The following is a 27,299-nucleotide window of genomic DNA, read 5'->3' on the forward strand; positions in this document are numbered from 1 at the left end:
ACAGAGGTGTTAGCAGTTTCCTTCCGCTGTCCAATATGTTTACACTCTCTATAATCAGACTATTGTTTAGTTTCATGAGTAAAGGAATTTCAGTTTAAATACAAATCGTACAGTCGTGGGAATGTTACACTTCACAATACAGTCTGTCAATCTGCTAATGCTTATATAATTAGTATGAAATTTTACCACAGACCACATGTGAGATCTGGAAATAAAGGAATAATAGTGTCTGGTTAATGTTAGACTTTATTTGGCTCTCTGGTTTGTTTCTAAATTGAGCAAAGTTCTATTTCTGAGCAGGAGTGGTCCAAACTGTGGCAGTCCTCATTATGGCTGTTTCCTGCTTGATATTTATCAGTTATGATGGAAAAGGATTGTCCAAATGATTATAAGTAGCAATGGATGTACAATCTGCCCTTATAAAAAGATACTAGATTTATTATTTACACAGGTCAATTTTTTCTGGTCTTTTAATTCACATTTTAAATGATTCCTAATTTTTTTAACAACGTTCCTCGTATGTTTCTTACAACGCCTTACTAAAACTAACTGGGGTGTTTTGGATTTATTTCTACAAATTAACCATGGTCTTGGGCAATAATCAGGGCAATAGTTATGACTTTATATCCCTAAAACAGTAGCTGTTTACCCAGTGAAGTCGAAGGTCAAGGGTCAACAGGGTCAACAACAAGAGGTCAAAGGCGTTGATTGTGCTTCACTAAAGTGTACCTTTTGTGATTCTTTATCGTTAACAATATTGTTATATAGAATATTGTATAGTATAATATTAGTATTGCTGTTGTTCATATAATACAACAAATAAAAACAGCATTTCCGATAAAAAAAGACTCGAGCTCCCGTTATGCACCTTCTACGCATGCGCAACATTTCCAAATAACACGCGTGTTTGTGTGTGAAAGGAGGGAGTCCTAATGGGATGTTTCTCTTGAATCTCTGCGTTTGAAGGAGGGATATCCGAACACGCTCAGTTGAACAACGACATCCCACAGTTCAAACCCAAATATGTATCGGACTGAATCTTATTTCTTGGACTGAAAATGGGATAGACGAGAGATGGTTATGTTTGAAACTCCGTCAGAATGAATTGAATTGGGATGTGCATCTCGCTGAAGAGGGAAAACAATGAGAAGAAGAGCAAACCGGGACGGAGACCGATGTTTGTCATTGATTTCTTGACTTTATTTTCTGTGTGGTGTTGAGAGATGATAGCGGAGCTGGTGTGCGGCGCTGTGGCTCTGCTCCTCTACGTGAACGCACTGAGCGCTGATTTCTGCTACGATGACAGGTACCCTCTCCATCACTTTACATCTACATTCGCGCATCTGACAGATATATGTTGAGTTAAATCATGCTTGTGAACACACGCCATTATGCTGTATGAATGGTAAATAGTTTCCGCTAAACGTATGGATTACAACAATAAAACTGTTCACTTAAAAGTCAACTTTCTATTAACATTGTCATTTAAACGCACATTAAGATGTATAACTGGGAGTATGACGTTTTCTGTAAGTTTTCAATAATATTTGAGCCAGATGTCGTATTGTTTTGTTATTTTTTTACCGCAGTGGGCTGTAACTCTCGCGCTAAAGCGTTTGGTTGGAAACCATGGTTACAGTCCTTCGTGAAAGTGCTGGCGTTATTTTATCGTAGTTAAAGTTAACTACCATTTTAATTGTAGGCCTACCACAAATATCATGTGAGACAATGCTAATTTGTGGTTACTATGATTTTGTTTGAATTAGCATGGTTAAAGTATGGTTAATGTAAACGCATTATTTTCGTAAGGAAATGGTTCAAATGTGTAGAAATTATGCTATTGAAAAATGCTGTTCACTCCATTACTTGACACTTAAATCTGCCCTTTTCAAAACTTAAGCTTACAAAAAGTAACTATAGTTTCATGGTATTTATTGTAAAACTACGTATAGTAACCACAAATACAATGTTTGTTTACTGCTTGTGGTTGTACATTTGCTCATTCTTGCAAACCGAGCCTCTTCTCCAATCCAGAGATGCTGCTAGATCTTACCGTGTTAAACTGGCTTGCTTTCTTTCTCACCAATACAGTCATGTTTCCATCTGGAAAATTAATTAAAACCATTTTTTATTTGCATGTATATGGTCTGACATAACCCCGGGCATCTCTTTCTGGGTTTATTACAGTGCAACGACCCATGAAACGATGGGTTTGGTGTAGCCAATGCAACAGGAAAGTGACCATTTGGGTAAACAAATCCAGCTGCTTTTCATTCTCTTTGGATATTAATTGGCAGACCCACTGGTGAAACCTAATGTGGCCTTACAGATTTCAGAGGCTGGTGGTTTCAAAGAACTTGTGGTTGACTCTCTGACTTTATAGGTTTTGCCACAGTTTGACTACAAAAATCTCATTGTGTTTGTTCTGGAAAATCCTATATTAACACAAGGACTGCTTTTGGGTATCTGCTTCAATTATATTGATCTCAGTAACATGTTTAGTTCAAGTAAGGATAAATAGGACACAGACATTTTTTTGTATTGGCGATGTAGGTAGTGTCTCTTGAACACTGTGTGTAAAGGATAAAGCATGACCTGTGACCTTTAGTGTTCAGATGAAACCCAGTGTTAATTGAAGCCCAAGAGATGCACGTGTCCTCTTTGTCCCGTTTTGTGTGAATAACCAATCGTTACACTGACCCTACTGAGCCATTTATCAAATTGACCTTCTCACATGAAGGTCAACAGTCCTGCATCCTTTACCTTCTCCCGAGGGTCAGTGTTGCTTTGATTTATGTGTTTGTGTGGAAGACACATGGAAAACGCATAATCAAAGACTCTAGTGACTGTGCTTCCATGCTTTCCTCCTGGGGTTGTGTTTTGTGCCTTTGTGGTCATACACCAGCTGTTTTTGGAAGTGCAGTTGCAGTCTGGCCTTCCAGATCTCTGTAATACAGCACAGCGTCTCTGTTTTTTCAATCACGTCAAGTGTTTTTCCTTGGAACGGTATGGAGGCCTGTCCACACTCCATGCGCCGATAGTAGGTCAATAAAATACGAATAAAGCATTCTTGGTATGATGAAAGAGTAGGCCTATGTCATTTTTTTTTCTGGGAAAGATTTATTTTTGCATGTTTGGAGAGCGATGTTTGAGATGTGCTGTCAACATTATGTGATCTTTTGTTTTTCTAAAAAATGTTTTCCATGGATCTAAATCTTATAAACCCCAATTAATCTTGCTGTCAGTTTATAGTTATATCACTTAAATGGCCTCCAGAGGATGTCATTCAGATGGTATTCTCAGTCAGGTCTCAATCACTAACAATTCAAGTTGTCGCAGAAAAGATTTGGGCAGGAATGAAGAATTTTAATGCAACCCAGCCATAGAGAGCGGCCCACTTTATACTTTTTCATTTTTGCGCACTTTTGTAACAAATCTGTAACCTGAACATGCGACCCTAGAAATGCATTATGGGCCTCAAAGGGGATTTATAAAGAAAACATTTGTCTCCTTTTCAAGCTGTTTAATGAAATGCTCACTGAAAGCTTCAAAAGAAGATGACTCCTACATTTCCAGAAACGACTCAAGTCGAAGATGTTTTCCTAAACAATTGTCAGTTTCTCCATTGTCGCATTGAACTTGATGGCTTTGTGATGCTCACAATGCGACCCATCAGTGGACAGACGGCTTTGCGTTTTTACGAGACGCGTCTAATTATGGGCGTGTGTGTTGTTTGTTTTGATGGATAGTGTTTAGAGAGAACACAAACTCTGACAGGGTGTGTATGCTGCCAGTTTCTTGACACACAGCCATCTGTGGGGTCATAACTGATGCAACGGATATAAATAATACTAATATAACAGTTCATACAAAGGTTTTTATGTTGAATGGTGTTGATAACAGGAGGAATTATGAAAAACTAAAATGACACAATACCATGTTTGCCAGTTTGCCGAGCATAAAAATGAACCAAAACACGATCTGTCTACTGTCTAGTCTAGTTTGTACATTTATTCTCGCAAAAACAAGCCTTGAGATGTATTGGCAAGTATCAATCTATTTTCCTCATTTGTTCTAGACATGCTCTTATGCTTTTTAAAATGTCATACTGTGGGTTTCAGGAAAAAAACTAAGAGTTTCCTCAAATTGTGTTTTATCTGAGAAGTCAATCTGTCCCATTGATTTCCTGCGACATAAGTCAAAATGGTGAAAACAATAAAGGTTTTTTATTAAAATCATCCATGGCATTATTTTCTATTTCGAAAGACAATGAATTTCTAATTATATAATAACATGCCATTATAAAATGTACTATTATTTCTGTTAGGCCCGGTTTCATAGACAAGGCTTAGCTTAAGCCAGGACTATGCCTTAGTTAAATTAGGATATTTAAGTCTCTTTTTTTAAAACGCCTTAGATAAAAACATTTCTAGTGTGCATCTTGAGCCAAAACAATGGCAATTACAAATGTAAAGATATGTCAGGGCATTGTATTTTCAGTTAAGACAGTTCAAACTTTCCTTTTAGTCTGGGACTAGTCCTAAACCTTGTCTGTGAGACCGGGCATAATAGTTTTAGGTCGGGTACTATTTAATATAACAGATGAATTGACTGTACCACTACCACAGTGTAACTGCTATGACTGTTACTCTTTGCATTGAGCAGTGCATTGTGGGTTTTGTTACATATCATTTTTTTCAGATTGAGCATGGTGTGATCCTAAATACACACATTGTTGCTTCCAAAACATTTAGCACAGACTCTTTGAACCAAAGCGGTGTCATTCAGTACTGCAGTGGAACACAACATGAGTGACTGATTTAAAAGGGTAACATGAGAGGTTTGGAGGCAGAAGAGGTTCATTTATCCACACAGACCAGAAAAGTACATTATAGAGATGATGTATTTTTGTAAAGGAGCGGCAGATGGACTACATAAAAAGTACCAAAAGCAATTTTGAAATCATTTTGAGTGGTTATAGTGAGACAAAGAAAACAAGATGTAGACTGGCTGACTGTGAAAAAGAGACGTTTAGTTTGTCACCAAGGAAACAGTAACATTACAATAGATTTCCCCCTTTGACCCCTATTGTGCTATTATTACTGTATTCTATATACACTGAAACATTAAGAATCCACAGGTTAAAAATGTTCATGTACTGGCCATTACATTACATTTACAATATGCACTTATTAGACCCTTTTACCCAAATCAGTATGTGTGTTCCCAGGAATTCTGTCCTGTCACCATGTTTGACTTTAAATGTTCGGTAATTCCAGACTTTGACAGCCTCATCAATGCCACTATATGGAAACTTTTGGCCGGGATTTACATTCCCTTGTGAAAGTCGTACCAGCGCAGGTCTGGATGAAAGTGCTCTGCTGAGTGGCAACTGAATTATGGAGTGTTCATACATGATGAAACAGTTCTGAAGTCGTACAGAGTTGAGTCATAATTTACCGGCCCAGGCAATTTTCTGCAGACCTTAGCACAGGGGTTCTCAACCTTTTTGACCCCAAGGCCCCCCACTTTATTCAACAATATTCAAAGTCCCCCCTCCCGCTCACAAAAACTCCAAAATGTCTACCCAATAAAATATTTCCGAGCTTAATTTTAACTGAAAAAGTGTTTATTCAATATAAAAAATGGACAAATAATAAGAAATATCTTGGTTGTGCAATTTCTAAGGGATTGTGCAAATTATGAAAATGTGACGAATGTGTGTGTTTTTCGTAACTTAATACTCCCCATTATTACTTATTATTATGTTCTGTTTCACCGAAGGATTTGCATCCAATTTCGTTGTACTATGTACAATGACAAGACTTCACAAATAGTTTGCATGTATGTAAATATACGCAATCTGACCAGTTTGTCTTTAAATTTATTAGGTTTAATGTTTTAGTGTGGCTTAGGTTTCTGAGCCGGTACTCTTTAATACCGTTGCCCTGCATGTGTAATTGCAATAAGCCCCTTAAATTAAGAAAGCTTTTGTTATAATTGTGTGTTGTCACAAAGGAATAGTCCACTGTTGTAATTTATTCACTATTGCTTCCTATTTTCTTTCTTCAACAGAACAAAAAAAGACAGACTGGCAGTCACCATCCACGGTCCTTGCATCTTTTTCTATATAATGAAATTCTAATGAAAGTGAATAGTGACTGTGGCTGTTAGTCACAAATATTCTGCCAAACATCTTTTATGGTTCATAAAAGAAATAAAGTTATGTGGGTTTGGAACAATACGAGGATGAGTAAATGCAATTTTCATTTCATTCTTGAACCCAACTGGCTGCTGCACATGAGGTTGATGATCCAGACGTGTTTTAACCTAACAATTATTAGAGTCTGGTGTCACATTGCCTTTGCATCTGCTTCGTCTCGCAAACACAAAAATGGGCATAAAATCTAGGGGGGAATTCAAACCCCCACAAGCCTCCACAGGCTGCATACTTTTGTAGCTGTCTGTGTGATTAATGATTGTGTATCGTCTTACAAAAACACACACTTTACTTCCTTCCATCTTTGTTGTTGTCTTTTGTTTTATTTTATAATAAAAATTGGTAGTAATGGTAGTGTTCTTTGACTGATAATGCCTCTTATGAATGGATGGTGTCCGCTCGGGTGTTAATTCAGAGATTAATGACGGTCATAATCCTTTTGTGCCTGTGTTCCGGGTGTGGGGATATAAAGGGACCCCATCAACGTAATGTCATTCTGTGATAATTGGGCGGTCCAATTGACAGCTTAATCATGGGGTAATCATGGTTCCTGCCAACCGTGTGGCTGCGGTCATCTTTTAACAGGGAGCGAAATGGCTTTTTGTTTTGTAGTTGTGCTAAACAGAGCCACTCCAAATCATGTGTGCAGGTACAGAAGTACAAATTTATTCCTGTATTGATCTTTTTTTGCACACAGAGATTCATATAAGCATCATGTATTAGCATAAAAACACATTGAATGCACCGTGGCCATAAGACCCAAACATTACACAGTAACGATTAAAATATGCATGTACTACACTAAAAATTATTGCGTATAAAGCTAACTATATTCACAAAATCTGGCTTTAGTTTTCATTCGATTTTAGATGTATCTGCCCTATACCTCACTTGGTAATTTTCCGACGCGTGTCGCCAGTGCTACCTGCCATGTAATGAGAACCCTAAATTTTGTCTTCCTGGATGGATTCAGTTGCTTTAAATGTAGGCTACAAGCCCACACGCTTTATGAATTGACAGTCGCTCGTTAGACTACATCTTATTTCTGCCCCAAAACCGGGCATCATGTAGAGCATTCCAACTTGAGCATTAAAATACCCAAATATATTTCTGGGCAATTATTGCTGCTTTAAAAGAAAATTCATTTTTAAATTCTTAATTTGAGGCGATGTTTTTATATCCTCTCGCTTAATAAGAAGAAAGCCAAATGAGACGGGAAGGCGATGTTATGGTTTTACAAAACCTCTGCGGGTCTCTCACACCTGTTTCGCTCCAGGGGTGAGCCAGGTGGTCTAGATTTATGAATTTCCATGGTAAAACTTAAGTTTTTATTTATTAGAATGTGGAGGGAACAATAATGATTTACTTGTGTATGTTCAAACATTCAAATTTCATATTCTATACGTTCTAAAAATAATGTGCATACACTATAAAATCATGTATACTTAACTTTCCTTAGGAATTGCATCTTTATTGTTTTACATGCTTACAACATCCTTCAACCTGTATTATCTCAATGATATGCCGTGTATGTAGGGAGGGGAAACTCTTAGCTTTGTATTCCAACTTTGTTCTGCCCAGAGCGATGGGGCATCATTAGCAACCACATCCGGATCATATGCTGTCCCGTTCATATGATTTGGGGCCTGTGATTCATCACCAGGCAGGAAACAATCTGTTTGCTTTTCCTGTGTTTCCCCAAGATAAGAGCCTCGTGGAGCATTTTGTCTGCCGTGTAAAGAAAGATCGCTGTGATATGAGGACTTGTTGAGGTTTGCTGTCTCCAGCGCTCTCATTGCTATGCTACACTATTACCGGTCAGATGGTACAGTTAATTTATTATTCAGAGATAGAGAGGCGGTGTTGTCACATGATACACAAAGGTGTGACCTCTGTTGTTTTATAGATTTTTAAGATTATTCACTTAGATAATTATGCAGTTTTTATCACTTTGATTTTTTTCATGTTTTTTCTAATATATATATTATTTTGTTATATTTTTCGTCTATTGTTTTACTTACATTTGCATCCCATCCAATTTAAATGAGAAATTTGGCTTAGCAAAATGACTCCTGCTCATTTATCTTATGTCTATATCAATGCTGTTTTTCTCTTGTCTGGCTCTGATGTTTCAAGTCAGTGGCGTCTGACCGCAGTAACAGCTCACCGTCAGCTCTGAGTTTGTGTTTTATCTGGCCTCGTCTGATTTGAATAAACAGAAAGAATCAATATTTCAGAGCGGGATTTAGATAAACTGCTGCCTGCTGTGTTTATCTGTCTTGGAGCGTGTGAGCTCAGACTCTCACTCCAATATGACACTCGCATGCGTTCTCCAAAAGCAATGACTGCAGACATCATCAATCTGATGAAATGAGACATTTCCACCACTCGCTATTAAGCAATGGTTGACTATGCATGAGTTTGAGTTAACAGGTAATTGTGATCCAGCACATGATCACAGTTTGTCTTTTATTTTTTCTGTTTTTTTTACATGATGTGTCTTTCTTGCTCGCTCTTTGTTTTCATCTCCAGTTCTGTATTTGTCTTATATCATATACGAATAAGGTGTATATCTGTATCAGTTATTGGCTGACATAAGTGTTTTTGATTGTATCGTCTGAAAATATTAGATATATTCAATACATCTGTACAAATGTGATTACACATACACCTTATAATAATTGTTCACGTTTAAATGTACTTGCATGCTGTCTAGAAAGACAGAGGTTATTGAGGGGCAGATGTAGCTGGCCGCTTGCTGTCTCTGCCGATTAGTGGATCCCCTGAAAACTGTTTCGACAGGACAGAAGGAATGGATGGCACATAGAGGAAGACTAGAATTTTCTGGCCTGGTTTTGTTCTGTTCTTGTATTTTTAATGGCTCATGTGGGATGGTCAGACAGTGAAAGAACCCCATTAAAACCTGCTGTTCTTCATTTGTGGGTTTGTACAATTCACTTTTCCCCTGTGTAGACCGGAGTCTGAATGCTTTCAGCTGTTTTCCTCTCCAGCAGGTGGAAACTTTGTAGGTCACCGTACCACCACCATATTTCCAATTATACCTGCTGAAAAACCAGCTTCACAAAGACGAAACAAAACAAGTCGTTTTATTTGTTTGCTGTAACAAAGTAAATAATATATAGTAGGACATTTGAATTTTCTCATTTAATGAACATTAATGCATCATATAAAACCAAGTATAAATTATAAAAAAAGGGTATTACGTTTTACATCACAAATCAATGGTTATATTATTCAGAATCATGACAAGCACATTATGGTGAAAGCAACTAAGGTCTGTAGTAAATTTGATTTGGTTAGAAAAGTTACACAAATGAATATAGTTAGCTGTTAGTATTTTGTTATTCTATGTGCTCATATATACTTTTTGGTGTAATATGTATATTTACATGTATGCATCTGGCAGATGTATTTTGTTCAAAGTGGTATTTAAATTATACATGTTATCATTGCTGCTAATGCAAGGCTTTTCCAATTGAGCTACAGGAACACTATTAGGAAACACCTTGTTAGGAAAAGTACAGAACCATCAATGACCCTTAAAAGCGGCAAATCTCCTTTATACGCATCAGCCTCTGGGTTGGTTTTCATGATTACATTTTGATTTGATTTGCATTTTCATTTTGTCGACACATAAGCACTGTCAGGATTTAATCAAGACCATCATTTATCATCAGGCACCACAGGAACTGCCTTTTAATGAACTACTCAGACTCTATTATTACCCAGCCAGACAACAGACGACATGGATTAAGATATGTATTCGGCCTTTTCTCATGCTGATATTTCTCTGGCTTTTCACTTCCCTATGATTTACATTTTAATTTGCATTTGTATTGAACTGGACTTCAACTCTGGTCCAGGAACTGATGTCTGGTTGGGTGGCTCTATAAATCTAATGTTAAGTGGATTTTGTTAAAACCATTTATTTGATCAAATCCATCAATGTTAAAGACTTCAGTTATTGCCCAGTTAGAACGTTAGTGTTTCATTCACTGCACACATTTGAAAGGTTTGGCTCATAGTGCCGATCTGCATATATATTTTCATTACCGGCACCATAGGGACGGCCAAGAAACACTTAGAGCTCTCAGCTCTCCAGATGTGCAGCTCCACAGCGGTCACATTATTCAGACAGTGAGAGTTTAAAGGGTCTGGAGATGGAGAATGAGAAGCAGAGTGGGCGGATATCAAGGGATTTTCAGACTATTAAAGCAGCAGAATCTGTCACTTGTCATCTGTAATATAGTGAAATGTTGAAATATCAATAAAATGAACTTGAAAGTTTAATTACCATCCTTTTGTTTCTTTTTTTCCCGAATTTGGCAGTTGTGTGAGATCTGCGTAAGCATGTGTACCTCAACTAGAAGGGCATTGCATTAGCAGCGCAAAGGTCTTTGGTTCGATTCCCATGGAACATAGATGATAAAATGTATATGTATATAGTAAATGTCAATGTATAGTTTATTTTATGACATACTGTGTCATACTTGATCTGGCTACTTAGTTACTCAGTTACTCAACTATGCTTTGCGAGTTGTCATATACTCCGCTTTAAATCTTCAATACGTCCAGACAGTGTTTTGATTGACGAGACTGCAGTAGTTTTATAAGACATTGATTTCCTTTAACCACCGCAGTCTCTGTGGCTAACCTCGCCACTAGCTCTCCTATGGACATCATCCATCATTGAGGTAACAGGGCTTCTTTGTCCCGACTTTATGGCTTTACCATTAGCATGACATCGCTGGGGGATTAGCCCAGATGCCTCACACCGGAGATCAATGACAGTTCTTCTGTATGGAGGAAACTGTCAGATCAATTGTCAAAGTAAGGAACATCACAGATCATTGGGTCTGCTCAGATCATTGAAATCATTCTGACGGTTTGTATGAAGCTCCATCAATGCAACTTTTTTACGTCTTTTGTCTGGACTCTGTCCCTCCAACTACTTTTATTTGAGATCAGTGAATGTACAGTGGATTTCCATGTGTATTCCAAATGTACAATAATTTATATTATATAATAATTTATGTATTTGCTACCTATTTTTGCTGTAATGATGTTCACTTGAGCTGGCAAGGACTTCACAAAAAATCGCATAAAAGTCAATGATCCATATATCCCAGCAAGATTTGAAATTCTTACTAAAAGCGACTTACGTACTTACTTTTTTTTAAAATACAGTATATATAGCATTATGGGTGACTTAGTAATAGTTCTCTATTCGTATCATGAATTTTTTTTTCACATTAGATGTCTCAAACATCTGACCCTTCTGTATATTTCACATCTCTCAGGCTCTTTGTGTTGTTGTTACCATACATTTGCAACAGGTTCATTGTCCCTGCTGTTGTTGGTTTCATCAGTAAGTGTGTACGTCTAAGCAGATGAAAGTGTCTAGCTTTGACTATAGAAGACGGCCATTTCCCCGCTCCGCCCGGTGTCTTTGAAGAGTGTACAATGGGGAAAAGTGTCTTGAAGAGCTATGCCCTACTCCTATTGGGTGTTAGAAATCTTTTCACTCATGAATAGGTTCCAGTTGAGGGCTAAATCTCAATGAGGATCTTGGCCTAGTTAAATACTACAGCCAGAGTTGGCTTTAACATCTGGCCAGCAGTCAGTGTTTAGTGGCTTTGATCATGTTTTTTTTTAGTTCAGTTTGGCTTTTGTTAAACGATGGCCCCTAAAGATGCCTTTTAATATGAGAATGTACATTGACGGATGGTGAGAAGGAATTTATTATTGCTGGATGGATGCACGATGGTTTTGTTTAACATTGTTTTATTGCATGATGTACAGTACCGGGCAAACATATACAGTACCAGGCAAACATATTTTCTTTTACACAGTTTAGAATAAAAGCCATCACAACTATGAAATACCACAAATGGTGGCATGGGAATTATACAGTGCCCAGAAATGGTAAACAAATTAAAGCTTTCTTATGTTACATCTTTTCTGCTTTTGAAACGGAATAAAATGCCTGACATTTATTGGCACACTGTGATTTATTTGGTGGATATATGCTATACAGAAAAAAAATGGATATGTAGAGTATAGATATGATGTACCAGATACTGTGCACTGTAACTTCACTCTGATTTGATGTCTTTTATAGCAGATGATATATTGGGTGGTGTGGTTTAGTGGTTAAAGGTTATGGCCCGTAACCCAAAGGTTGCAGATTTAAACCTCAAACTGAGTGATTGATGTGCTGAACGAGACACAAGACATGTAGATGCTGAAGTAAAAATGGTGTAGTAAAATCATCAAAACATAAATTTGTTTTTCATATAGGTAGAGATTTAGATTCCGATGCTGAAAGTGGCATGAAGATGAATAATGGCTTAATGTTCTTTCATTTGTTAAATCTTGGCACGCAATATTTTTAGTTTGTGGGAAAGCTAAATAAACCCCTATAAAAATTCCAACTTTGTGAGTAAATATTTCAGCAGGGGATAAGAAGGTACTCAACTGCCTCATTACACAACCTACTCTGGCAAATTAAAAGTCCTTCAATATTAATGATGCCTTGAGGAAATCATAGTTTTAGCGAGCTTAATTAATTAAGAATGCATTATCTTTTGTGCCAGCAAATGTTTTATCAAGGAGTATAGCAGAGACCACATTTTACTACTTATTTTAGTCTTACCTTCATTCACATTATTCACAAGTGATAGTTCACCCAAAACTGAAAATTCTGTCATCATTTAATCACCATCATGTAATTTTAAACCTGTTTCACTTTCTTTCTTCCACAGAACACAAAAGAAGATATTTTGAAGAATGTCGTTAACTGGCACCCATTCACTTGCATTGGCTTTGTGTCCGTACAAAAGAAGTGAATGGGTGCGGTTACCAACTTTCTTAAAAATATCTTCTGTGTTCTGCAGAAGAAAGAAATCAAACCGGTTTGAAATGACAAGTGGGTGAGTAAATGATGACAGAATTTAAATTTTTGGGAGAGCAAATTTAAGGAATTCAATAGCATTCAACATAAATCGTATTTCCAGTATTAAGTGTTATATGTAGAAATATATTCTAATTCAATTGCATTGATAGATTTAATTTATTAGTTGGAAAGTCTGATGTCAGAAATCCCAACCCATAATTCTCACCCAAAATGTGGTGTTGAACTGTCCTGGAACTAGCTGTTATTCTGGAAATTCTAAAACATAACATTCCTTTAGCTGAGTGCTTATCTACAACTAAAACACACAGAGATATGCTTTGCTCTATGGCCAAATGGGTCGTTTTACACTGGTCTCTGTATAAACAAATAGGAGAACCTTTGCAAAAAGAACTTATTGGACATTAATCTATCAGAATGGTACAGCTTTTGTGAGCTGTGACTGTGGATTGAATGCAGTTGGTAGTGTTTATGAGCCTGTTGTTGTGTACCAATGACAATTTGCCCAAAAATTGTTTAACATACATTGCCAAAATATGTGGCACAGGAAATGCTTCACTTTATTTCTATATTTTGTCTTAGTCGCTTTGTCTTTCTGTCTCTATGTAATTACTGACTGACCTAATGATGGTGAGATCAGATCTATGTGTTTTAGATTTCTTGATTATTGTTAGAATGTTGTTTAGAAATCTATATCGATATTTTCTACCGACATATTAAAATGAAATATGTTAAAAAATATTTTTGTGAATAATCTGATGTGCCTAAGACCTTCACACAGTACTGTAGACTGCAGTACTAATATTTATGGATGCTTAGGAGCATAAGGTTGCAGATTTTGTCAATAAAATTGGTTTGGACTTATTTGAAATTCAGATGAGTAACTTGAACTTAATTAATTCAATGAGGGTGAGACACTCAAGCGTATAATTTGTTTTCATTACTGAGGTTGTTAAAATGTTTATCACTTGCATACAAATGCGTGCATCTCATTTGTCTGGCACATACGTACACACACATCTCTGTTGATGTTTAAAGCGATTACGATTTTGACTTTCTTCTGCTGAGCCACTGAAACGCTCTGCCTTCATTATTTGTGTCTTGTTAGTGTCAGTTTTGTTCTCTTTATAGTGTCGTAAATCCTTTGTCCACAATAACTGAATTATTTTATACATTAAAACATTACAAGCTCATCGTATAATAAGTATTTACTGTTCTTCAAAACAACCAGTTTTCCAAGCCATTGCTTATCTTAGAGATAAATAAGGAATGGTAAGCAAAGACGTAGACAGTCGCTACAAAACTAAAATATTTTGGAGAGGCTCAAGTGGTGAGGGTCACATTCGCCTGCTGATGAGCATCTTCAGTTACAGACATTTGATAGGACCACACAAAATCCAAACACACAGTGCACATCGAAAGGATTTGTATTTATGTGTTTGTTTGTCTTTCTCTCTTAATTACATCTTTGGTTTTGGGTGTGTTTGTAATAAACTTGAAAATGGTACAAAGTAAACACAGTCGTGACCGCACAGCAAAACAGCCCTTAATGGCTAAATTTATATTTACAGTAATCTGATTTATTGTGGCCCAACTACATAAACCCAGATAAGTGTTATTAAACTACAACTGTTTACCAACGTTTTGATTAATTTTTAAAACTGCAAAAAATGGAAGCACATGCAGAACATTTTAAACATGTGCAGTTCCCTGACACAGCATGTCTACAGCAGAATGTTTAAAATGACGATTAATCCAACAAGTCATGAATAGTGGCGTCTGGTGGCGTGTGATTGGTCAAGTGCTCAGCTGCGACCTCTGTGCAGGGGTCATAGCGTGATGGGGGCTGAAGGGCTCTTGACTTTCCCAGCATTGTGTTTCCTGATGAAAACAAGCGCCTGCTTTCTCATGTTTGGAGTCATGGAGCCCTACAGCGAGAGAGCGAGAGAGCGAGAGAGCGAGAGAGCGAGAGAGAGAGAGAGAGAGAGAGAGAGAGAGAGAGAGAGAGAGAGAGAGAGAGAGAGAGAGAGAGAGAGAGCTATTAGCCTTTATTGATTTATTCTGAACATTATAAGCATTCTTGTGTTTTTAGTTTAATTCTCTTCAATTATGTTAGTTTGATAATAATATTAGTATGTTTAATACCTAATATTCTACTATTAATTTATATATTTTCTCTGTCATTTTATGTATCTTTGGTCTGTTTTATCTTTAGAGAATAAAAATAAGAGTATGTTCAATACATACTAAAGTAATATGCCTTGTTTGTTGACCTGAGGCCAAATGTCTCCTGCCTTCTAGAAATTAATGCAACATTCAAATCCTCTCGAGGATCACAAGTAAAATGAATACATTACAATGCGTGTGTTATTCAGTTGTCCGGAATGTGACAATAGCTCATTTATCATCTTATCCAGTCTAACCTAACCCAGTCTTGCCTTGTTCTCTCCTTGTCTTTTTCAGCCGAGCCATCAAAACCAACCAAGACCTGCTACCAGACACACCCTGGACGAACATCCTATATGACGACTTTTGGGGCACTCTGCTCACCCACAGCGGAAGCCACAAGTCCTTCCGTCCTCTCTGCACCCTCTCTTTCCGCCTCAACTACGTCCTGGGTGGCCTGGACCCTTGGGGCTACCACCTAGTCAATGTGGGCCTGCACTGTTGCGTCACAGCACTTTTCACTGTGTTCTGTCGCCCCCTGCTGGGAGGAGGACCATGGAGCCTGTTGGCAGGACTGCTGTTTGCCTCACATCCCATACACACTGAAGCGGTAGCTGGGGTGGTGGGGCGAGCGGATGTGGGTGCAGCATTTTGCTTTTTGGTGTCATTGATGTGTTATGCCCGGCACTGCCATCTCAGACCGCTGGCGGAACATTCAAGAGGGTCCGCGTGGAGGGCTGGGCTGTGGATGACCGGAAGTCTGGGGGCTGCAGCGGCTGCTTTATTGTGGAAGGAGCAGGGAGTGACTGTTTTGGCCGTGTCGGCTGTTTATGACCTTTGTGTTGTACATCGACTGCGGCTTCGGGAAGCCATAATGTTGGTGCTGAAGGTAAGATGTATGTTTGTGTCATGTAATATTCTTTGAGTTAATAGGTTAATACTGGGGTCAGGTGGGGCTGAAAGAGAAAGGGCCTAAATTGGCTTGGAATAAAAATAAATTCTCGTAAAATAAAAAATGTGAAAATAAATTATTTACAATTAAGTTGTAAAATCTGCATGATCACAAATTCCCCTTTTCTGTACTAATGGTGCCCTTTATAAGTTTAATAATAATTCTATTGGCATTCACATTCATCAGCCTGGTGTATAATATTTCCCACCTAATCTTTATCAACACAATGATAAATTTGAATTTTTGTGACGCCCCTCCACCCTTCAAACAATGAGTCAAGGGCAATCTTGCCAGTCCAGACGCCACACACCGATGCCAACTCGCCGCCACATCTGGACTCTTTATCATAGCCTGTGTGTCTCCGGCTTTCCCTCCTGTTTTTCTGGAGGTCTGTGAAGGGGGCTGCAGGGAGGGTTAGCACTCCCAAGATTATAAACTCTCCAGGCATCTGCGGGTGCATGGGAACGCAAACAGAAGGATAAGGAAGGAGAAATAAGGGAAACCGTGACCTCAGTTCATGTCTTTCTCTTTATCAAAGCACTTTCTCTTTGACTCAATTGGCTTTCACTTTTTCATAGGAACCTTATTAAGTTCAGCTGGAGCCATCAACAATAAGAAATCCCACAGGATCATCTGAAATGGTGTTTGCAGCCTTTGCATATTTAATGCCACGCGTCTCAGCCTATACATTTGCGGGGTAATGAATGCGTATCACGGTAATGAAAAAAGATAGGACGCCCTCATTGATATTCTAGAGGCTAGCAAGCAAGCATTGTGATACATGATATTGCTTTGATTTGACCAGAATGCAGAGTGAGGAGATCATGTTTGGACGAGTGCACAATGCAAGTTCGAGCAATTTTTCATCCCATTGGCTTCTTATTTGGGCTGAGATGAGATAAAGCTCAGGGTGATTTTCTGGAATGCGTCCTGGTCTTTGTCCAGGGGTTTAGCGATGCACAAGGCTGCTGGTTCGGCACCAGCCAACCTGTTTTACTCTCAAAGGACATTTGATGAAAGAACTCTGTTGATTTATGCATTTTCCATGCTTTTATCTACTTACAGTGCATTCAAAGTATACATTTGATCAGTATGTGTTTTCTCTGGCTTTCGAACCCATGACCTTTCAGCTGCTAACACAGGAACAATTGAGATACTGATTAAAGTGGCAGTTTTCTTTCCTTTACCCAGTTACGCTTGATGTTTAGGGCTCGTGAGAAATGATTTGCACCCTTTAAGGTGTCATTTGCTGAGACACTCACATCGGCTCATTTATCTCAATGCGGTGTGGGTGAGAAGAACCGATCAGTCAACAGCTTGATTTATGTCGAGCCATTTATGCTGTGGCAGGATATTCAGCTGTGAAATGATACAGACGATGTCACGTTTCCTAAAGCATGAATAAATGTTTTTGGTGTGTAATGACTTTTCTTTGAAGTGCAGGATCTGAAGCGTGTTAGTGTGTGTGTGGTAGTTGTGTTTAATAGTGCTGCTGCATTTGTCCCCATTTCAATATTTTTCATGGTAACATGGATGTGAGGATGTTGTGTGTTACATGTATCTATTTAATTGAATCATTTAGCTGCCGTGTTTATCCAAAATGAAAAGCACAAGCAATTTACAGAAACGCTCACGTAAGCATTTTCTGAAGGTCGTGATGGACCGTTTTTAGAACGTCTTGTATTTAAAATGATGTCTCGCATCCTTTCGTAACCATCTTCAACAAATAGGCTATATATCTTCACTAAAGATAGCTCTGAACTCATCACCTCCCTCATTATGTGATAATATGATTGGAACCAGATGAAACAAGCCCATCCTTTGTCCTCTCAGAGAACTCTGTTGTAATGAGGTCAGTTTATCAAAGTCCTTCTTTGCCCTCGCTATTTCTGTCTAATTCACTATAGGAATGTGCCGAGTCAGGGGATTTCGAAATTGAACATGCAGCAAGCTTTTATTTGTTTGTTTATCAAGCTAGCTGTAAGGCAAATGCTGTCTAAGCGGAGCGAAAAGTTTCTTTTTTGAAATAAGGAGTCTATACGGTATTCTAACTATAACATAGCCTGCTGTTGGGAAAACAAAAACACTAACACAGGTTAACACCAATGTCTATTTTAAGGGACTTCAGTATTTTGCAGCACCCCACAGTAAAAAAAAAGAAAAATAGCAAAACTCTTATTTCTGTTTCTCTTCATTTCTAGAGAAGGAACGTTAGCTTGCTGGTCAGTCTGGCCTGTCTTGTTTGTTGGGGGATTATTCTTCTATTAGTTCGATTTTATTGGATGGGCAGCAGACCACCAAACTTCTCCAACTCGGACAACCCGGCAGCCGACTGTCCTCACGTACTCACCAGAGCGCTTACCTTCCTCTACCTGCCAGCTGTCAACGCCTGGCTCCTCCTTTGCCCTGACAGACTCAGCTTTGATTGGTCCATGGATGCTCTTCCTCTGCTCAGAAGCATCACCGATTGGAGGAATCTTCAGTCGGTTTTGTTTTACTCTGGATTTGCTCTCCTGGTGTGGTTTGGACTGAGAAGCCCACCACTTCAGTCTGCTACAGTCAATGGTAAATCTTACACCAATGGAAAGTCGATCACTAATGGACATGACAGCACTCCCCTCCAAGACAACAATCACTACAGGGACACCAAATCTGTAGACTCGCCCAAAAGAAATGGTTATCATAAACCTCATCCGTTCAAAACCCCTCAGAAACCACCCGCACCGCCGACGGAGAATGTGGTGATCTTTGCACTGGGACTACTGGCACTGCCATTCATCCCAGCCACTAATTTGCTTTTCTACGTGGGGTTTGTGGTGGCCGAGCGGGTGCTTTACATCCCCAGCATGGGCTTCTGTCTGCTCGTGACCGCAGGACTGAGGAGCGTATTCATGCGATGCAGGTCGAAGAGCTTCAGAGGTGTTCTTATGAGCTGTGCAGCTGGCTTGGTTCTCATCTACAGTCTGAAAACTGTGAGGCGGAACCAAGACTGGCAGACTGAGGAGATGCTCTACAGATCTGGCATTTCTGTAAATCCTGCTAAAGGTTGGTATGTTGTCTTTATTAGACATAAACATCAGATCTGTCAAAATTAAATATGAAATCAGATATTTTGTTCAGTTTATTAAATATAGTCTATAGTTATAAATGAACTATATTTGTTTCTTTGTTTCCTAAGCTTGGGGCAACCTTGGTAACGTCCTGAAGAACCAAGGAAAGATGGCCGAAGCGGAGAAAGCGTATAGAAATGCACTTTATTACCGGGGGAACATGGCTGACATGCTCTACAATCTGTTAGTACACACAGAAACACACAAACACATATACGTCTACACGCACATTCATAAGATTTGCTATCCATTTGTTTATGAAGTCAAACTTTATCTACAAGGCGTATTTAAAAACAACAAAAGTTGACCCAAAGAACTTTACAGAGAATGCACGAAAAATAGATATAAGAACAAAGTTTAATGTTGAATATAAATTTTAAACATCTAAATAGAACATAGCACTTCAACCTATTAAAATAACTATAAAATATGTCTTAAAAGAAGATAAAGACAGCTCAAGACAGACAAGGTCAAGCTGCAGAGGTCATTCTTTGACCGGCAATAAGTAAATAAAATGTTTCTGGACAGACGTGTTTTATCAGTGTTAAGCTGCATTGCTATCTCGTTGTTTTCTATTTCTTATCTGTTTCAAAGGACAGTGCATGGTGTTGGTATCTCAAGGTCACAGTTTACCATGGGAACAGACAAAAATCCCACAAACGAGAGTTTTGCGGGAAAACAGAACTAAGTCACTGCACACAACATAGATAATGAAGTTAATTCTTGCATTTTAATATATTTCATTCATATGAAACAGGGTGAAGAACTGGTGAAACTGAAATATTCCATGCTGGAGAGGAAGTCATACTTAGCATTCAGTAAACGAGTGAAAGAAAGGTTGAAGAAGACTGGAAGTGTTTGCTGCATCTCTCCCTCAGGGCTCTTTTGTGACAAACGGTGATTTTATTAGCTGATTTGCAGGCTTGGAGGGAAGCGTGAAGACACATCTAATACCCAATAACCCTGGAGAGATGCAGACACCTCAGTGTTTAATCAATGCCTTTCATTCCTCTCTAGAACAGTTAAGGAAAATGTTTAATCACAAGCAAGCAAACTTTTGTGGGAGGGGCATTCTCATTCTAGACAAAATTTGATTGGGCAAAAATCTGTGCAGTGCAAGATTAGTCATCACTATTTTTGGCAATGGAATTATAATATGTATATAATCTAATTTTAGCAAATAAATGGCTAAAATGTAATAAACATGGATTTGCCTTTAATATTTTTACATATATTGCATTATTTATATTGATGAATTTTTTTTACCCTTTTTAATATTAATATTAAATGTACTATGGAAACAAATCATATTCCAATTTGAGCCTAACACCTGTTTTCTTTATGAATCCGCATGTGCTTTTTTCATTCAGGGGTTTACTGCTGCAGGAGAGAGAGCAGTTATCTGAAGCTTTTCATTACTATAAACTAGCCATTAGGAGCAGACCAACTCTGGCCGGTGAGCTCAGCTCTTCAACTTCTCTCTCTTCTCTGTTATTACAGTCATTGACCCAGTCAATTACTAGATAAATGGTTTGGGTCGGGATTTTATTAGTGTAACTGCACGAATGCCACCAAAGCTCTTCCTCTCTGTTACTTTTTGCCTGATTCCACCTTCCTTTTTGACAGCTGCATACTTGAACATAGGAATCATCCAGGTGTCCCAGGGGAACATTGAGGAGGCCAAACGCACCTTTCTCTCTTGTGCAGACATCCCAGATGAGAACCTGAAGGACCCTCACGCCCACAAGAGCTCGGTCACCAGCTGCTTGTACAATCTGGGCAAACTGCTTCACGAGCAGGGCCAGCATGAGGTGTGTTGCACCTCTGTTTGATTATTCATCAACATAGAAATGTGAATAAACCTAGTGAATTTTTTACCCTATAAGTGCAGTCTAGATTAGATGAAGTGATGCTGTCCTGCATTAATGACCCTTGATTAATGATGTCGTTATCACGTGCTGTTGTGATTGGTCTACAGGAGGCCCTGTCCATGTATAAAAAGGCTGTACTGAAGATGCCTCGACAGTTTGCTCCCCAGAGTCTGTATAACATGATGGGTTAGTGTTGCTTATTCAGATTAAGTCCATTGTAAATTACATTTAGGCTACAGTCACATTTTCAGATATATGAGGTTACAGTAAATTGATGGCATTCTGGGTAATTTTAGGTATGCTCCTGATTATGGATCTGACTTTACAGGTGAGGCTTATATGAGGCTGAATAATCTAGAAGAAGCCGGGCGTTGGTACAGGGAATCACTGAAGGCCAAACCCGACCACATTCCAGCGCACCTGACGTATGGAAAACTGCTGTCGATTGTGGTTGGTCAAGCTGACAAATACATTACATTTATTACCTTTTTTACGGTTTTCCTTCCAGATTAACTGTATCTTCTCTTATATATGTAGACACTATATGTGACCCTGGATCAGACCCTGGTCTTAAGTAGCAGGGGAACATTTTTAGTAAAAGACAAAAATACATTGTGTGGGTCAAAATTATCGATTTTTCTTTTATGCCAAAAATCATTAGGATATTAAGTAAAGATCATGTTCCATGAAGATATTTTGTAAATTTCCTACCTTAAATATATAAAAACTTTATTTTTGTGAGTGGATGGTCTGCCACAGTGCCCCGATTAACAACTTCAAAGGCAATTTTCTCAATATTTTGATTTTTTTGCGCTCTCAGGTTCCAGAGTTTTAAACGGTTGTATCTCAGCCGGATATTGTCCTATTCTAACAACTCATATATCTATAGAAAGTTTATTTATTCATCTTTCAGATTATGTAAAAATCTCAATATCGAAAAATTGACCCATAAGACTGGTTGTTGTCCAGGGTCACATATATATTTTTTATATATTTCTTTATATATATCTTCTTACACATATATATATATATATATGTGTATATGTATGTATATAATATATTTTTTCTTATATATTTTTATATTATTGTATGTATTGTTTAATGACAATTCAGTCTAAAACATTTACATTTTATATTAATTTAATTTGACATAATATAAAATATTTTTTAAATTAAAATATATTAATGTACATTAGGCGTAAATACTGCATATAAACATAAAATGTTTGTAACACGATTCAATAGAAGGGAAGGAAGGAGGCGGGAACCGGCGATCATTCACAAAACTTTAATCAAAATAAATAAATAATAATCCAGCAAATAAAAGGCCGGCAGCCACCTCACGGTCGACTGCCGGCCACACAAACCTAAACAAACTTAACAGTTTCCGGGCCCGGGTCCTCTCTCTCGATGGTCCGGTCGTTCGTCCTCTTATGCTCCCGAGCTCCCCCGTGAGGCATGCGGGGACCCGCCTTACCCGCCCCACGGCTCTCGCCCCGCCTTCCTCGCTACAATGTTATAAATAAATCATGTAATGAAATTTAGTGTAGCCTAATGTAATGTTAACTATATTTTAATAAATATTTAGTTTTTTATCTAGAAATAGTAACAGAAATTGGAAAAACACACACAAAGACATTCACACCAGGCGTGGTAGAATTTGAGTCACAGATTGACCTCTCATGAGACTCTTTGTGCAGAGGGAAGAAATAATTGGTTTGTCCTTGAGGAGAACAGAACTACAAAGACAAATCCGACATCAGGCTGTTCTCAAGTTCGAAGCGTCTCTCCTGGACAGAGGACAGTCTCATTTTAATTCAATCTCCTTCTCTGCTCGTACTCCGCTATCACCTCTGTCCCATCTGTGATATTTTTATGTATATAAAGATGGGTTATGGAGAAAGGTTGAGCAGCTGTATACCCCCCAGGATGAAATATCTCATATCCTCCCAATAATCTGATTTGGGGTTGTGTCCCGGCACGGCTGGTCAAGAGTCCAGACCGTTTCCTCAAACCTGTTTCCTCAAAACATCCACCCCAAAAATCACACCCCATTTTTTTAATACACATGGCTCAAAACTGTTTTATGTGCCTCAAGCACTGTACTTAATGTAATTACTGTCTTTCCGTATTGAAAACAGGTTATTGGTGAACTTTTGACCACCAGCTGAAGAACTGTAGTCTGTTAACTCAGATCAGGAGAGCGGCAGATCAAATGTTGTGTTTTACCGCATGGGATATGTTAAAAATGATAAAAAAATATCCAAAATGCAATGCATCATTTTAACTTAATACATCAGTTATTTTCAGAGAGAGGGATTTTGTAGATAAAGATGAGATGTTTTGATCACTTAATGTTGAGAGAGCATTCTCTGTTAAGTTGCTGACTCAGTTTCGTAGAGAAATAATATACACCGCGGTTCACTGTATCTTCTCTGAAAACAGTTTTAGTTGACTTTAGGTAATGCTTAAGTCGATTAAATCGTGGTCTGAAGAAAAAAACAACCTTTTTGTTTTGTGCTTTTGGATTCAAATCTAAAGCCATTTTGCAACCTTGACATCAAGTATTGTGAGGCCTATACATTTGATGAACATTGTTTGTTTGACACAGTTGAATGCTTTTCAAAACCCTAGGAAAACCCAAGGAAAGCATGAAATACAACAGCTTTCCTTGTATTTCCTTGTCCTTTTATCTCGAGTGTTCACGACAGAACCGTTTAATGAAGCAAACCTAATACGGCCTCACTGCTTAAAACAGGAAAATGATATGCAAAGGTAACTCCAACATGGAAGCAATCAGCATTGAACCGTGAGAAAAAGAGAGAGACTTTCAAACATAAAACGCACTCGAGCACGCTTACGTACTCTAAAGGCGCTTTCTTGGACTTGACATTGATAACATCTCACATTAATACAGAGCAGATTGTCACTTGTATTGCTGGTTCCTTTATTATGAATGGTGGAGATAATTATTTCCGAATTTCTCCACAGGGTCAGAAGTCTGAAGCGGAACGCTATTTCTTAAAGGCGATAGAGTTGGACCCTGCTAAAGGAAACTGCTATATGCATTACGGTAGGGTTCCCGAGAATTTATCAGTATCACAAAATTAAGTAGCACCAGAAGTTTCTAAGTGAAGGAAGTTTTTAAAAGCTTGCACTGCACATCTGGACTGATCTGAGGCCGTTTGACCTGTGGGTTTTTTGGCGTGCTGAGTCCGGGTTGTTTTTCATCCTGTAAGCTCATTCTCGCTCTCTCTCAGGTCAGTTTCTGTTGGAACAGTCTCGTCTGGGAGAGGCAGCGGCGATGGCGGAGAAAGCTGCAGAGTTGGACAGTTCTGAGTTTGACGTCGTGTTCAACGCCGCTCACATGCTCAGGTGTGTGTTTTTTAGATACGGATCACCTAAAACGGTTTACCCCCGATCAGGGATGCAGATGAAATCTACGGGATGAAGGGTGGGAGCAATTCTAGGGCCCTGAAGGTGAATGGGGTCTTACCGCAAGAATTCTTAGTTACGGCCCTGCCATGTTTTTCCTTGTTTCCGCAATGCAGCGTTTGCTCTGATGTTAGACTGAAGGAAGCTCACACGCCTCTCCCATGGAAGAGCATGTTTGCATAGCAGCAGGGAGCTACGGATGAAACGATTTTGCTCTCACACTTCTCGGATTGATCTTATGTTTTTTAGAGATAAAAGAAACAAAAATCCAAATCAGATCTGTAGTGTATTTTCTCTTTTGTGGTCATTGATATGATGTATTTTTCATCAGTATACTGATGGTATCTGATTCAGGCTCTTTAAATGAAATTCAGGCTCTGGCTGTCTGATGTAGAACCATGAAAGTGAATTTTACAGTTTCGTGGTCATTATATACAAATATTTGACTGTGTAATGTCGAGACCAATCAGAGCAACGTATTCCATAATTGTTTAATTGTGGACTCGGAGGCAAATATTGACACTTTATTTTTTGTAACTGTATTAGATATAATTTGAATTAAATATAAATGCTCTAATTTTAATATGTTGTAGGTTTTATATAGTTACAAGCTTTATTTTGTGCCACACAGACAAGCCAATCAGAATGAAGCAGCTGAAAGGTATTATGGGAAGGCTGCAGACCTGAGACCTGATGTGAGTGTTTGTTCTCTGTTGGAAACATTTATTTTGGTGAGAATGCATAAAATAAGTCACCATAAGATACCAGATCTGATCATTTTGGTCTTGATGCAGCAGAGACAGGGACTAGTTGACTTGACTAAATTAAACTAGTGGAAAACTGTACAGTTATTGTTTTGTGACATCACAGCAAGACGCACACTCTTATGATCCGCAGTTATTTACCCAGTTCTATAACCATTATTGTCATGATTCCCTGTATCTCAGCATCCAGCTGCTCTGATGAATCTCGGTGCCATCCTTCACCTTAATGGAAAACTGAAGGAGGCAGAAAGCAACTATCTCCATGCACTGCAGCTCAAACCAGATGACCTCATCACTCAATCCAACCTCCAAAAACTCTGGAATGTCATGCAGAAACAGGACCTACGAACCACTGGATCATGATGTACTGCTGGATTTTGGTTATATTTGACCTGTGGGGATTGGATCTTGTGTTCTATGGTCCTTCAGTCTACAGATGTTGGTGATATTCCAATTAAACTGGTTAACACTGAGAGCTTGAACTGGTCCAGTGAAGCTGTTTAAAGGTGACGGCTGTGAGAAGTTCTTTGTTGAACAGCAAAAACTGTGTGATGGGTCACATTTCCTAACCAGGAAATTAAGAGAACTGCTGGATCGCTTTGTCCTGAGAACACTGAACAGGGTGAATTGATTCATTGATTCTCCATGAATTAGGGAGAGTAAATTTGCTACCTGTAACTTTTTGAAATTGAAGTCTTACTGTTTTAATAACGAAACGACCTATTTTTTTTACCGATCATTATTATTTATGCCTGCTCCTAATTTATTGTCAGTAACAAATGAACAGTTTATTAGTTAAAATAACTGTATATCTGTTACAAAATTCTCATTTATCAATCTGTCCTCACTTCTAAGAACATGTTGAATGTAATTTGATTGTTTAATGTCAGACTTTTTTATTAAACTTTTTTACCACAATAAAAATCTCTGCTCTTTTTCCTGTGATTCTGAGACTCCATGTTACTGAAATGTATAATCCCTGTTCCAAAACAATGTTCAACATCAAAACAATGCCACCTATTGTAAAAGACCTCATTTAAATATTTCGGTTTGCTGCCATCTTTTGAATGAACAATGCATTGCATTGTTAAATAGTCATGGTCAGGCTGACCATAATTCTGCTTTTTATTGCTGTAAGAAAAAAAATCGGTGAAATATATGTATAAAATGAACAAGATGTTTTGATAATTATACATAGGCAAAATTAGACACATAGAGAACACAGAAAACATATGGTGAAAAGAAGGCAGTTAGTTATCAGTACTTATCTGTGCAGGTGTGGAGCTTTGATGCTTTAACTGAAATATTTCCTTCCCCTTTATGCAGTTTCCTGTAACTTGTGAGATGTTGGCAGCTTTCTAACTTGAGGAGGAATCCTGTGCATCAGTTCTAATATAATACAATGAATTAAACACTCATTTTATAATAATAATATTTGTATTATTTTTTACATTATTTCTATAGACCGCTTTGGAAGACATAAACAGATCTTCCTGTTTCAGTTTTCTAACACTACACAAACGTTTGAACAGAATACAAGCAAAAGAACATTAACCAAATCGAAATGTTTAATTCATATTTTTATTTGGTTATTTAGTATATGTAAGATTTAAAAAAGGTTTACATCTTGCAAAATGGTCTATACATTTTATCATTTATAGTTTTATGCCAATAAAATAAGGTAAACAAGATATTTTAAAAAGGCTTCCTCTGATTTTCTTTGTGGGATTTTACTTATTTATAACCATTTTTACAGTCTTTTGCATAAAGCTGCAGTGTTTAAACTTGCTTCTTCACGTACAAGCAATGTCTTTTGTCATGTAGAAAAGCTATATACCCAACTAGTT

At 38.1% G+C, this 27,299-nt stretch overlaps 1 protein-coding gene across 1 annotated transcript; it reads left to right on the plus strand.

Annotated features, from left to right (window-relative positions):
- Window positions 1-906: 906 nt before the first annotated feature.
- tmtc2a (transmembrane O-mannosyltransferase targeting cadherins 2a) lies at window positions 907-26,362 on the plus strand. The gene is made up of 12 exons (XM_057323633.1): window positions 907-1,306; window positions 15,618-16,209; window positions 18,474-19,317; window positions 19,451-19,565; window positions 20,753-20,838; window positions 21,009-21,193; window positions 21,361-21,439; window positions 21,582-21,703; window positions 24,245-24,326; window positions 24,514-24,628; window positions 25,320-25,383; window positions 25,636-26,362. Exons 1-12 carry the CDS (start codon window positions 1,224-1,226, stop codon window positions 25,813-25,815), a joined length of 2,547 nt encoding a protein of 848 aa, XP_057179616.1. The 5' UTR covers window positions 907-1,223; the 3' UTR covers window positions 25,816-26,362.
- Window positions 26,363-27,299: the final 937 nt, after the last annotated feature.

Source organism: Triplophysa rosa, linkage group LG24 (assembly GCF_024868665.1).
Source record: "Triplophysa rosa linkage group LG24, Trosa_1v2, whole genome shotgun sequence".
NCBI lineage: Eukaryota > Metazoa > Chordata > Actinopteri > Cypriniformes > Nemacheilidae > Triplophysa > Triplophysa rosa.

Bases quoted from the DNA above. Each gene is read 5' to 3' on its own strand.
- tmtc2a (XM_057323633.1), top strand. From the start codon at position 1,224: ATGATAGCGGAGCTGGTGTGCGGCGCTGTGGCTCTGCTCCTCTACGTG. The intron at 19,566-20,752 runs GTTAGTACACAC...TTTTTCATTCAG, and splicing joins GCTGACATGCTCTACAATCT to GGGTTTACTGCTGCAGGAGA. The intron at 21,440-21,581 runs GTTAGTGTTGCT...CTGACTTTACAG, and splicing joins GAGTCTGTATAACATGATGG to GTGAGGCTTATATGAGGCTG.